General features: G+C 43.0%; 1 protein-coding gene and 1 long non-coding RNA gene across 6 annotated transcripts in view; both read left to right on the top strand.

The window, feature by feature from the left end:
• The window catches only part of VPS53 (VPS53 subunit of GARP complex), a 166,638-nt gene that overhangs the window by 119,937 nt on the left and 34,127 nt on the right, over nucleotides 1-12,574 (top strand). For all 5 annotated transcript variants that reach the window (XM_032263449.1, XM_032263448.1, XM_032263447.1 and 2 more), the window contains 2 exons: nucleotides 10,170-10,252; nucleotides 11,366-11,444. In XM_032263449.1, coding sequence (XP_032119340.1) covers nucleotides 10,170-10,252; nucleotides 11,366-11,444 — 162 coding nt within the window. The remainder of the gene's footprint in view (nucleotides 1-10,169; nucleotides 10,253-11,365; nucleotides 11,445-12,574) is intronic.
• On the top strand, nucleotides 2,838-5,958 carry LOC116540110. Its single transcript, XR_004264308.1, has 2 exons — nucleotides 2,838-4,861; nucleotides 5,769-5,958. It is a non-coding gene; the product is annotated as an uncharacterized LOC116540110 (long non-coding RNA).

The following is a 12,574-nucleotide window of genomic DNA, read 5'->3' as shown; positions in this document are numbered from 1 at the left end:
GAGTGTTAGCTACAGTGTATGGAAAACACCAGTGTGTATCAGTGAGAGTGTTAGCTATAGTGTATGGAAAACATCAGTGTGTGTCATGAGAGTGTTAGCTATAGTATATTGAAAAATGTTAGTTTATATTAATGCAAATGTTAGCTACAGTGTATGGAAAACACCAAATGTGTTTAGATCCATTTGGTTGTACTGATTTTTCTTAATTCACTTACCGCCTTTGGAAATGCTAAGGAATCACTGGTAGGAGTTGAATACTGGTAAATAAAAACCCTTTAGCTTGCCTTTCCTATGTGACATGTCCCTCAGGAGAACCAAATCATCAACAATGGGAAGTATCTCTTTATAGCAGAAGTTTAGCTAATAAATGAAGAAGAAAAGACAGAATTACAATTTTTTTTTTTTTTTGAGTTGGAGTTTTGCTCTGTCACCCAGGCTGAGTGCAGTGGCATGATCTTGGCTCACTGGAATCTCCACCTCCAGGTTCAAGCGATTCTCCTGCCTCAGCCTCTTGAGTAGCTGGGATTATAGGTGCCCACCACCATGCCCAGATTTTTTTTTTTTTTTTTTTTGAGACGGAGTCTTGCTCTGTCGCCCAGGCCGGAGTGCAGTGGCATGATCTCAGCTCACTGCAACCTCCACCTCCCAGGTTCAAGTGATTCTCCTGCCTTACCCTCCTGAGGAGCTGGGATTACAGGCATGCCATGCCTGGCTAATTTCATATTTTTAGTAGAGACAGGGTTTCACTATGTTGGCTAGGCTGGTCTTGAACTCCTGACCTCAGGTGATCTGCCTGCCTCAGCCTCCCAAAGTGCTGGGATTACAGGCATAAGCCCCTGCACCCCCTAGAGTATCATTCTTTATACCTCTTAATGGAATAATGGGATCTGGGCTTTGAGCATCAGTGGCTCTTTGACATCACACAAACAGCAACCAAACATTATATATCTTGATGGTAGCTGTACAGTACATCATTTTGAAGAGTAGTTTTCTGAAAAACAAAACAAACCTGAATCCCCTCAGGCTTCTACATCTAACTACCAATTTGTGGGAAATACAGGAGACAGGAAAATGTCCTTTGATACTTGTGGGTGCAATCAGCAAAATCCAAACCTTGGGAAAATCTACAGGGAGAACAATCCAGTTTCTTTAAGAAAAGATTACAGATGGGGCAAAGAGAAATGGAAGAAGAAACCAGAGACTTAATATTATCTGAGCAGGCTGGGCACAGTGGCTTACACTGGTAATTCCAACGCTTTGGGGGCTGAGGCAGGTAGATCACTTGAGCCAAGGAATTTAAGACCAGCCTGAGCAACATAGTGAGATCCCATCTCTACAAAAAATAAAAAATAGTAGCCAGGCATGGTGGCAGGTGCCTGTAGTCCCAGCCACTTGGGAGGCTGAGGTGGGAGATTCGCTTTCATTCTAGGTTGCAGTGAGCTGTGATCATACCAGTGTACTCCAGCCTGGGCAACAGATTGAGACCTCATATTAAACAAAGAGAATCTGAGTAACAAGCAATTGGAAAATAAAATTTAAAAACAATGCCAATAGTACCTCATTATTGATTCATTAATTGTAACAAATATATTAATGTTAATAGAATGGGAAACTGGGTAAGTGGTATATGGGAGCCATGGAAACGATCTTCGTAATTTTCCCGTAAATCTAAAGCTATCCTGAAAAATGTAGTTTATTTTTAAAATACTATTTATAATAGCAGTTTATAACATCATTCTGTGGTTTGATTGTGTTCTCCAGAGTTTATGTGTTAGAAACATAATCCCCATTATGTTAGAAACATAACGCAACAGTGTTGAGAGGTGGGACCTTTAAGAGGTATTAGGTGATGAGGGCTCTGTCCTCACGAATGGATTAATGCCATTATTTCAGGAGTGCGTTCGTCATAAGGGGAGTGGGTTCCTGATAGAAGGGTGAGTTTACCCCTCTCCTCCCTCTTGCCCTCTCTCACCCTCTTGCCTTCTGCCGGCGGATGGCATAATAAGAAGGCCTTTACCAGATGCTGGCACCTTAATATTAGCCTTTCAGCCTCCAGAACCATGAGAAATAAGTTTCTGCAGTCTGTAGTATTCTGTTATAGCAATACAAAATTAAGACACATCAGATACCTAGAAATACTTCTTACGAAAGACATTACTATGGTTTGCCCCAGCAAGTCTCATGCTGAGGCCTGTTCACCAATGTAGCAATGTGGGAAGTGGTGCCTTTAAGAGGTGATTAGATTGTCAAGATGGATAAATGTTTTCCTTATGAGACTGGGTCAGAATAGATTGATTTTCACAGACCAATGCGAGTGAGTTTTCATGAAGTGAGGCTGCCTCTCATGTTTGCAGTTTCCATACACTCCTAGTTCCCCTTCCATTTTCCCACCATGTTTTCGTGTGTCATGTACCTCTCCCAATCTGGAACTTCTCAGAACCATGAGCTAAATAAACCTTTTTCTCTTTGTAAATTACCCAGTCTCAGGCATTCTGTTATAGCAGTACAGAATGGAGACCCTCCAAATCTCATACTGAAATGTGATTCCCAGTGTTGGAGGTGGGGCCTGATGGGAGTGATTGGAATGGTTTAACACATCCTTTATGATAAATGAGTTCTCATGTAATCTGGGGTTTTGTTTGTTTGTTCGTTTGTTTGTTTTTTTCAGATGGAGTCTTGCTCTGTGAGTGCAGTGGCAAAATCTCAGCTCACTGCAGCCTCTACCTCCCAGGTTCAAACAATTCTCCTGCCTCAGCCTCCCGAGTAGCTGGGATTACAGGCATGTGCCACCTCAACTGGCTGTTTTTTTTTTTTTTTAAACAGAGACAGGGTTTCACCATATTGCCCAGGCTGGTCTTGAACTTCTGACCTCAGATTATCCACCTGCCTTGGCCAGCAAAAGTGCTGGGATTACAGGTGTGAGCTACTGCACCTGGCCAGTGATCTGGTTAAGAGTCTGATAACTCCTCCTTGTCTCTCTCTCATGCTCCCTCACTTATCATATGATGTGTTGGCTTCCCCTTTGCCTTCTGCCATGATTGTAAACTTCCTGAAGCCCTCACCAGAAGCAGATGCTGGCCCCATGCTTCTTGTACAGCCTGCAGAACCGTCAGCCACAATAACCCACTTTTCTCTATAAATTGTGTCGCCTCAGGTATTTCTAGGAATGCAAGAATGGACTAACAGAGTGGACTCAGGTAGACATGAGACCTCCACCGTGAAAACGACACAGCGTTGCTGAGTGAAACCAAAGGCATGAATAAGTAAAGAGTTACACCACGTTCGTAGATTGAAGACTCTTTGTTAAGATGTTCCTTCTCTGTGAAATGATATATAGACTCAACACAACTCTTTATCAAAATTCCAGCAGGCTATTTTGAAGAAAGAGACAAGAAAAATTTACAGAGAAATTCAGAGGTTCTAATAACCAAACAATATTGAAAAAGAAGAAGAAGCTTGGATGATTTACACTACCTGATTTTAAAACTCACAGTAAAGCTGTAGTAATCACAGACGAATTAATGGAGTGGAGTAAGGAGTCTAGAAAAACACCCATGTGTATATGGTCAATTGATTTTTCCACAGAGATACCAAGGTAGTTAAAGAGAGAAAAGAAACCTAATGATCATGGCTATACCAGCAGATTATACACACAGAAAACAGCCTCAACCCCTGACTCATATACACAAAAATGAATTCAAGGTGATCAGAGACTTAAATGTAAATCCCAGAGCCATAAGGCTTTTAGAAGAAAAACAGGAAAAGATCCCCATAACCTTTAGTAGACAGAGATTCCTTGGTCAAGATACAAGTACTATCCATAAAAGGAAAAAAAATTCAATAAATTGGCCTTCATCAAAAGTAAAATTTTCTGTTCATCAGAAGACTCCATTAAGAAAATTGATAAGCTACAGACTGAGGAAAAATATTCGCATCACAGAAAACTGCTAAAGGACTTGTATCCAGGATACTTAGGAACCCCTAATAATGCTAAAAAGGCAATCATTCCAACTGAAAATGGGCAAAAGGCTTGAACAGGCATTTCACAAAAGACGATAGACACGTTTTGGGAGGCCGAGGCAGGAGGATCACTTGAGCCCAGGAGTTCAAAACCAGCCTGGCCAACACAAGGAGGCCCCATCTCTAACCCTCCAAAAAATGCTTAAATTCTTTAAATTAGCTGGGCATGGTGACATGTGCCTATAATACCAGTCACCTGGGGAGCTGAGCAGGAGAATTGCATGAGCCCAGGAGTTGGAGGTTGCAGTAAGCTATGATGGCGCCACTGCATTCCAGTCTGGATGACAGAATGAGACCCTCCCTCAAAAAAATACGTATATATATACACAGATGTTTAATCAGTGAAGGAAAAGGTGCTCATTATCATTAGTCACCAGGGAAATGTAAATTAAGCTTGGGAGACAGGAATGGCTATTAAGTCAAAAGAATGACAGCATCAAACATCAGCAAGGGTGTGGAACATCTGGAATTCTGACATAAGAATTACAGCATCATGTATCGGCAAAGATGTGGAACATCGGGAATTCTGACATAAGAATGCCATCATGTATCAGCGAAGATGTGGAACATCTGGAATTCTGACATAAGAATGACAGCATCATGTATTGGCGAGGATGTAGAACATCTGGAATTCTGACAATGACCACATATCGGCAAGGATGTGGAACATCTGGAATTCTGACAGAATGACAGCATTACGTATCAGTGATGATGTGGAACATCTGGAATTCTCACATGAATGACAACTATCAGCAAGGATATGGAACATGTGGAATTCTGACATAAGAATGACAAGTATCAGCGAGGATGTGGAACATCTGGAATTCTGACAGAATGACAAGTATCTGAGGATGTGGAACATCTGGAATTCTGACAGAATGACAACATCATGTATAGGCAAGGATGTGGAACATTGGGAATTCTGACATAAGAATGACATCACATACTGGTGAGGATGTAGAACATCTGGAATTCTGACAAGAATAACAGCATCACATATTGATGAGAATGTGGAACATCTGGAATTCTCACATAATGACAACATCATGTATTGGCGAGGATGTGGAACATCGGGAATTCTAACATAAAGAATGACACACACAAAAAATCAAAAACAAAAATAGAACAACATTAAGTATCGGTGAGGATGTGGAACATCTGGAATTCTGACAGAATGACAACATGACTGGTGAGGATGTGGAACATCAGGAGTTCTAACATAAGAATGACAGCATCACATGTTGGTGAGGATGTGGAACATCTGGAATTCTGACAGAATTACAGCATCACATATCAGTGAAGATGTGGAACATCGGGAATTCTGACATAAGAATGACATCACGTATTGGCGAGGATGTGGAACGTCGGGAATTCTGACGTAAGAATAACATGCCATACCAGTGAGGATGTGGAACATCTGGAATTCTGACATAAGAATGACAGCATCATTTATTGGCAAGGATGTGGAACATCTGGAATTCTGACATAATGACATCGTGTATCGGCGAGGATGTGGAACTTCGGGACTTGTGAGATAAAGAATGACACATACAAAAATATGAAAACAAAAAAAAGAATGACAACATTAAGTATCGGCGAGGACATGGAACATCTGGAATTCTGACATAAGAATGACAGCATCACGTATCGGTGAGGATGTGAAACATCTGAAATGCTGACATGAGAATGACAGCATCACATATCGGCGAGGATGTGGAACATCTGGAATTCTGACATAAGAATGACAGCATCACGTATCAGCGAGGATGTGGAACATCTGGAATTCTGACAAGAATGACAAGTATCAATGAGGATGTGGAACATCTGGAATGCTAACAGAATGACAGCATCACGTATCGGCGAGGATGTGGAACATCTGGAATGCTGACAAGAATGACAGCATCATGTATTGGCGAGGATGTGGAACATCTGGAATTCTGACATAAGAATGACAGCATCACGTATGAGCGAGGATGTGGAACATCTGGAATGCTGACAGGTTGACAACATGTATCAGTGAGGATGTGGAACACCTGGAATGCTCACAGAATGACAGCATCACGTATCGGCGAGGATGTGGAACATCTGGAATGCTGACAGGATGACAACATGTATCAGTGAGGATGTGGAACATCTGGAATGCTGACAATGACAAGGATCGGCAAGGATGTGGAACATGTGGAATTCTGACATATTGGTGAGGAGAATATAAGCCAGGATATTCATTTTCAAAAGCAGCTTGGCAGTTTCTTATAAAACCTTATGATCCAGCAGTGGCAGGATCAAATTCCCAGGTATTTACCCAAGAAAAATGAAAACATAAGACGTATACAAGGAAATTTATAGTAGCCCCATTCATAGTGGCCTAAAATTGGAAGCAACCTAAATGTCCTTAAACAAGAGAATGGATGGCAAGTTGTGGCGTCCGTACAATGGACCACTACTTAGCAATACAATGGATGAACTGCTTATATACATACCAATAGGATGAGTCTCAGAAATATGTTGAAAGAAGCCTCACATCAAGCGTACATACCATCTAATCCCATTTACATTAGTCCCCTTTATCTGTGGGAGTTGCATTCCAAGCCCCAAAGTGAGTGCCGGAAAGCACAGATGGTACCAAACCCTGTACATGGTACACAGTTTTTCCTGTACGGTAACAGGTGAGGAGTGTAAACAACACAGATAGCTGGACACAGGGAGGATTCACCTCCCAAGCGGGACAGAGCAGGATGGCACAAGAGTTCATTGCGATACTTAGGATGGCTTGCAATTTAACGTGTATAGATTGCTTATTTCTAGAATTTTTCCATTTAACATATTTGGACTGTGGTTGACTGTACATAACTGAAACTGTACAAAGCAAAACTTCACATAAGGCAGGGGCTACTACATATAAAATTCAAATACTATACAAGCAAAACTAATCTGTGGTAATAGAAATCAGATAGGATAAGGGTAGAGTTGATTTGAAAGGGGCAGAGGAGCATGAGAGAACTTTTCTGGGGGAATGGAAGTGTTCAATATCTTGTTATTATTGGTGAGTACATGGGTGTGTATGACTGTCAAACTTATCCAGCTAAACACTAGAGATGTGTATGTTTTCCACATGTTAATTATATATATATTTTTAAAAGAGACTTGAGAGGCTGGGCACGGTGGCTGACACCTGTAATCCTAGCATGTTGGGGGCTGAGGCGGGTGGATCACAAGGTCAGGAGTTCAGGACCAGCCTGGCCAACACAGTGAAACTTCGTCTCTACTACACATATAAAAATTTGCCAGGCGTGGTGGCGGGCACCTATAATTCCAGCTACTCAGGAGGCTGAGGCAAGAGAATTGCTTGAACCCAGGAGGGAGAGGTTGCAGTGAGCCAAGTCTGTGCCACTGCACTCCAGCCTGGGTGACAGAGCGAGACTCCGTCTCAAAAAACAGAGAGACATATTAACCAATTGCTGTATGTGATCTTTATTTGGATCTTGATGAAAACAGACTTTCTGAGATAGGGTCTCACTCAGTCACCCAGGCTGGAGTTCAGTGGTGTCGTTATAGCTCACTGTGGCCTTGATCCCCTGGGCTTATTTTTTTCAGGAGTGCTTATCTTTCAGAGATGCATATTGAAACATTTACAGATGAAATGATAGAATTCTAGGATTTGCTTCAAAGTAATTGAAGGGATGGGGGAATATGTGAGGGCGTAAATCAGACAAGACTGGCTGTGTCGTGACAGTTGGTGATGCTGGCCTTGGCACATGTTACTGTTCTCTGTATTTTTGTAGATGTTTGAAATTTTTCCTATTAAATAGTTTAAGTGATACGCACTCCTAAAAAGTTTCAAATGTCATAGGAACATACACATATGGGTTGAAATTCCCCATCGTCTAACCCTTCAGAGCAACCGCCATTTACTATATAAGCTTTAAAACAGTTTGTGGTTGTATCTTTTTAAATAAAATGGGCCCATGCTCTGCATATGGTTCCACAACAAAGCAGCATTGTTTTGTTTTTACCTCAATCCGGATATCTTTCCAGTATTGCCTCAGCCTTTTTAACACCTGCAAGGTTGTTCCATTCATTCTTTTTTTTCCTTCAAGACATCTTCAGTAAGCACTTACCGTGCCCCAAGCACTATATTTGGTGCTAATTAACAGAGGCGAACAGAGCAGTTTCTTTCTGGCATGGAACTTAAACCTAATAGGGGAGCCAGGTACTAAGGAAGCCAGCCAGCTGAGATGTAACTTCAGTTTTGTGATATTAGGAAAGAAACATACTTGGCAGTGCTAGAATAAGGGAGTTGCCTACTGAAGTGGGTAGTCACGGAGAGCCTCTCTGAGGAGTTGAGATTGACTGAGGCAGGGACTCGGGGCCTAGGGAAGGAGACTGCCATGTGAGGAGACTGCAGGGCTTGGAAAGCGGGGGGTGCGGCAAAGCAGGGGAGCGGGTCAGCAGGGCCAAGCAGGGCAACGAAGAAGGAAGTGTGAGGTACGAAGGTCCTGAGGGTGAAGGACCCTGGTGTGTCCCAGAAGTTTAAAAGGCCAGCATAACTGAGGTCTAGCAGGGAAGGTGGAAAGTAGCAAGACGGGGCCAGACAGCTGGCAGGACCCAGTTCATAGTCAGGAGTTTGGATTTTATTTTCGGTGTCATAGGAAGAGGCTGCTGAAGAGTTGAAGCATTATACCCCTGTGCCATAATTTGTTTTATCAATCCCTTGTAAATATGTACGTAGATTGTTTCCAGCTTTTCAGTAATATAAAACCACACCAGAATGTAGGCTTTATGAGAACAGTATTGATCCGTTTTGCTCACTGAGTAGCTCTCTTATTCTGTTACACAGCCTGAAAAAGTGGGCTTTCAGTAAATATTGGTTGAATTAATGAATACTGCAAAAACACTTGCATATCTTTATACATTATTCCCCTTATTTCATTGAAATGCATTTCTAGTTGTGAAATTGCTGGTTTAGGCAGTATATGTATTTACAGTTTTGCTTTTTGAATAAATTGCCTTCAAAAAAGGTTATACTAATTTATGCTCCCCAACAGCATTTTCACATTTAAGACAAAACGTTAGTTATCCTGGCCGGGCGCGGTGGCTCACACCTGTAATCCCAGCACTTTGGGAGGCCAAGGTGTGTGGATCAACTGAGGTCAGAAGTTTGAAACCAGCCTAACCAACATGGTGAAACCCCATCTCTACTAAAAATACAAAGTTAGCCACGCATGGTGGTGCATGCCTGTAATCCCAGCTACTCAGGAGGCTGAGGCAGAAGAATGCTTGGACCTGGGAAGGAGAGGTTGCAGTGAACCAAGATCATTCCACTGCACCGCAGCCTTGGCAACAAGAAGGAAACTCTGTCTCAAAAAAAAAGGATAAAACATTAGCTATTCTTACAGTTTGTGTAATAGGCTTACAGTGCTAGATTAATCAACTCCCAGGGATGTTTTCAAGGATTTACAAGTCCAGGTCTGGTTGTATTTTCCTTTGAGCTCAGGAGCATGTTGAACGTTTCTGTCCCAGGCTGTAGGCTGATGACGGCAGGGACTGCATCTCTGTCCCACGCTGTAGGCTGATGACGGCAGAAACCGTGTCTCTGTCCCCGGGTGTAGGCTGATGACAGCAGGGACCTCGTCTCTGTCCCAAGCTGTAGGCTGATGGCGGCAGGGACTGCGTTTCTTTTGTTTACCACTGTATCCCCAACGCCTTTATGAGGTTCTCGGCCCATAGCATCCACTGACTGGTTCGTCTGGTTTTACTGCTGCTCACCACCAAAGGTTTCCAGCGTGAGTGGGCAAGTCTGTATTTCATGGGGCAGGGAGTATCTTAAATAAATCAGAGTCTTTTCAGAATGAATTGATGTGAATTATTGATGTGTCATAAGAAACAAGTACAGCACCGTGCTGAAGGGCACGGGCTCTGGAGGAGGTTTGATTCCTGGCCCTCCCACTTCTGTCTTGGGTAGACCCCTTCTCTATGTTCTCATCTGTGAAACGAGGATGATAATAGAATCTTCCTCATAAGATTGTAAGAATTAAAAGTGTCTGGAATTATGCCTGAATTATTAAACTCAGTAAATGTTAACTGTTATGATTGTGATACTTCTTTGGATAATCATTAACCATGTGTCTTTTTCTCCCATTTTCCAACAGCTGGAAGAAAAACTCAAAGAAAAAGTGGATATAAGTTTGATTGAGCGAATCAATCTGACTGGAGAGATGGACACATTTAGCACGTACGTACCTCTCACATGTATGTACCTTGCACATGTACGTACCTCGTACACGTACATGCCTCACACACATGTACCTCGCACATATACATACCTTGCACACGTATGTACCTCACACACACTTGCTCACCACCTGCCCTCTCTCTGCTACCCACCAGCATGTCTAAGTCTGACTGAGTGAATCAATCTGACTGGAGAGATGGACACATTCAGCATGTGTGCTCCTCGCACGCATACATACCTTGCACACACTTACTCGCATGTACTTTCTCGCTGCCTGCCCTTTCTCCGCTACCCAGCGGCATGCCTCAGGCTGTTGGCTTCAGTCACTGCAGAACCTAAGAGATTTCTGTCGGGTCAGAATTTGTCCCTACAGGGCACTAAGAAGCAGCCTCAGAACTGGTGCCTCTGCCATGTGCCTCCTCAAATGCAGTTGTGCTTTTAGCTTATGGGGTCTTTATTGTCTCACTGTGAAGAACTACAGAGAAGACATTCTCCCTTGGCCATCCCTGATCTGCTCCTGCCTAAACCCACAGAAGACCAGGCCTACCTTCAGTGTTTTAAAATATAAAGTAGAAAGGGCTTGATTTTAGCCACTGAGGGTGTGAGAGTGTGGGGTGGCGGGAGCTCTGTCCGGGAAGTTCAAGCAGTACAGCCTCCTTTCCCTGTTAGGACCATGTGGCATTTTCATTGTGGTCATTTGCTGTTCCACTGCCATTAAACGAGACAGGCATGGGCCAAGCCTCAGCTTTCACATCAGCCACTTACTGGGGAAAATAAAAATTCTCTTCTTAGTTTATTTCCCCCTCTTCTCTTAACTTTTTATTTTCTTCAGTTCTTTTGGAGGAAGATGTGAGCAGGGATACTGGGGGTGGTGACTGGGGAGACTGGCCAGGGACCCTGTGTCCTGACAGGGTGAGGACACACCCAGGTAAAACCAGGACATGAAGAAAGAGCCGGACTCCTCCTCCACTGTCATTCATTAAAGCTCAGACTTCGCTGATGAAATGATAAGTCTGATTTTTACACAGGCCCTAAAACATTTGGAAGGGGCTGTGTCAGTCATTCAGACAACTGTGTTTGAAGGGTGACCACAGTGATTTGTTTGATTTGCAGCGTCATCTCCAGTAGTATTCAGCTGCTGGTTCAGGATCTGGATGCTGCCTGTGATCCTGCCCTGACCGCCATGAGCAAGGTAAGGTCTTGGGAAATGGCATCTTAAAAAACTTCAGGAGCAGCCCAAGGTCTGTAGCTTCTCCAGGCTCATCAGAGCTTAAAGGATTGGCTGGGAGGAGGATGGAAAGGCCCCACGAGTTCCTTAAAGCATTCACTTTATGCTGCTCCCTGAGTGCAGTCAGTTGCTTGTCCTTTTAGAATGAGACAGAGCATCACAGTATTGGAAGATGGCCAAAAAAAAAAAGAGAGAGATGAAATGAGTGTGTTTGATGAGTCTAAAGGAGATGCTGTCTGTGATTTGTTTTTATTTTTTAGAGACAGGGTCTCTTTTCACTCATGCTGGAGGGCAGTGGTGCCATCATGGTTCACTGCAGTCACTGCAGCCTCGACCCTCGAATTGTCAGTCCTCCTGCCTCAGCCTCCTAGGTAACTGAGACCACAGGCGCATGCCACTGCGTCTAGCTACTTTTTAAAAATTTTTTGTAGAGCTAAGAGTCTTGCTGTGTTGCCCAAGCTGGTCTTGAGCTCCTGGCTTCAAGCATTCGTTGTGCCGTGACCTCCTAAAGTGCCAGCATTACAGGCATGAGCCACTGTACCCAGCTGAGATGTCTTTGATTAGCGTCTGACACATGCTGAAAACCTTGGTGTGGTCTCACCAGAATGGGTGTTTGCGGTAGTGCTTAGAGCAGTAACTTCTGACTCATTCATTCTTGCTCACTGAGAGGTTTTTCCGACTCTTTCTGAGTTCTGGCGCCAATGCAAGATTATTTGATCAGGTTGTGGACTCTGGTTTTCTAATACTGTAGTAGCCCATCAGTCAGCCTCTGGCCCTCAAAGTCCCCTTCTTTGACACTTACCAAGTGCTACCTCATGTTCCTATTTTTGGCTTTTATGTGCCTGTGCCTTTTCCCAAATAAATGTAAATTCCGTAAGTGCACAGACCATGTCTTTCTGTTTTCTTTCTTTCTTTCTTTCTTTCTTTCTTTCTTTCTTTCTTTCTTTCTTTCTTTCTTTCTTTTTCTTTCTTTCTTCCTTCCTTCCTTCCTTCCTTCCTTCCTTCCTTCTTTCTTTCTTTCTTTCTTTCTCTTTCTTTCTTCTTTTTTTCTTTCTTTCTTTCTTTCTTTCTTTCTTTCTTTCTTTCTTTCTTTC

The sequence above is a fragment of the Sapajus apella genome, unplaced genomic scaffold (genome assembly GCF_009761245.1).
Source record: "Sapajus apella isolate SASKATOON/1434 unplaced genomic scaffold, GSC_monkey_1.0 scaffold136, whole genome shotgun sequence".
Classification (NCBI taxonomy): domain Eukaryota; kingdom Metazoa; phylum Chordata; class Mammalia; order Primates; family Cebidae; genus Sapajus; species Sapajus apella.
Note: the sequence above shows the minus strand (reverse complement) of the source record. Positions and strands in the feature narration are given on the sequence as shown.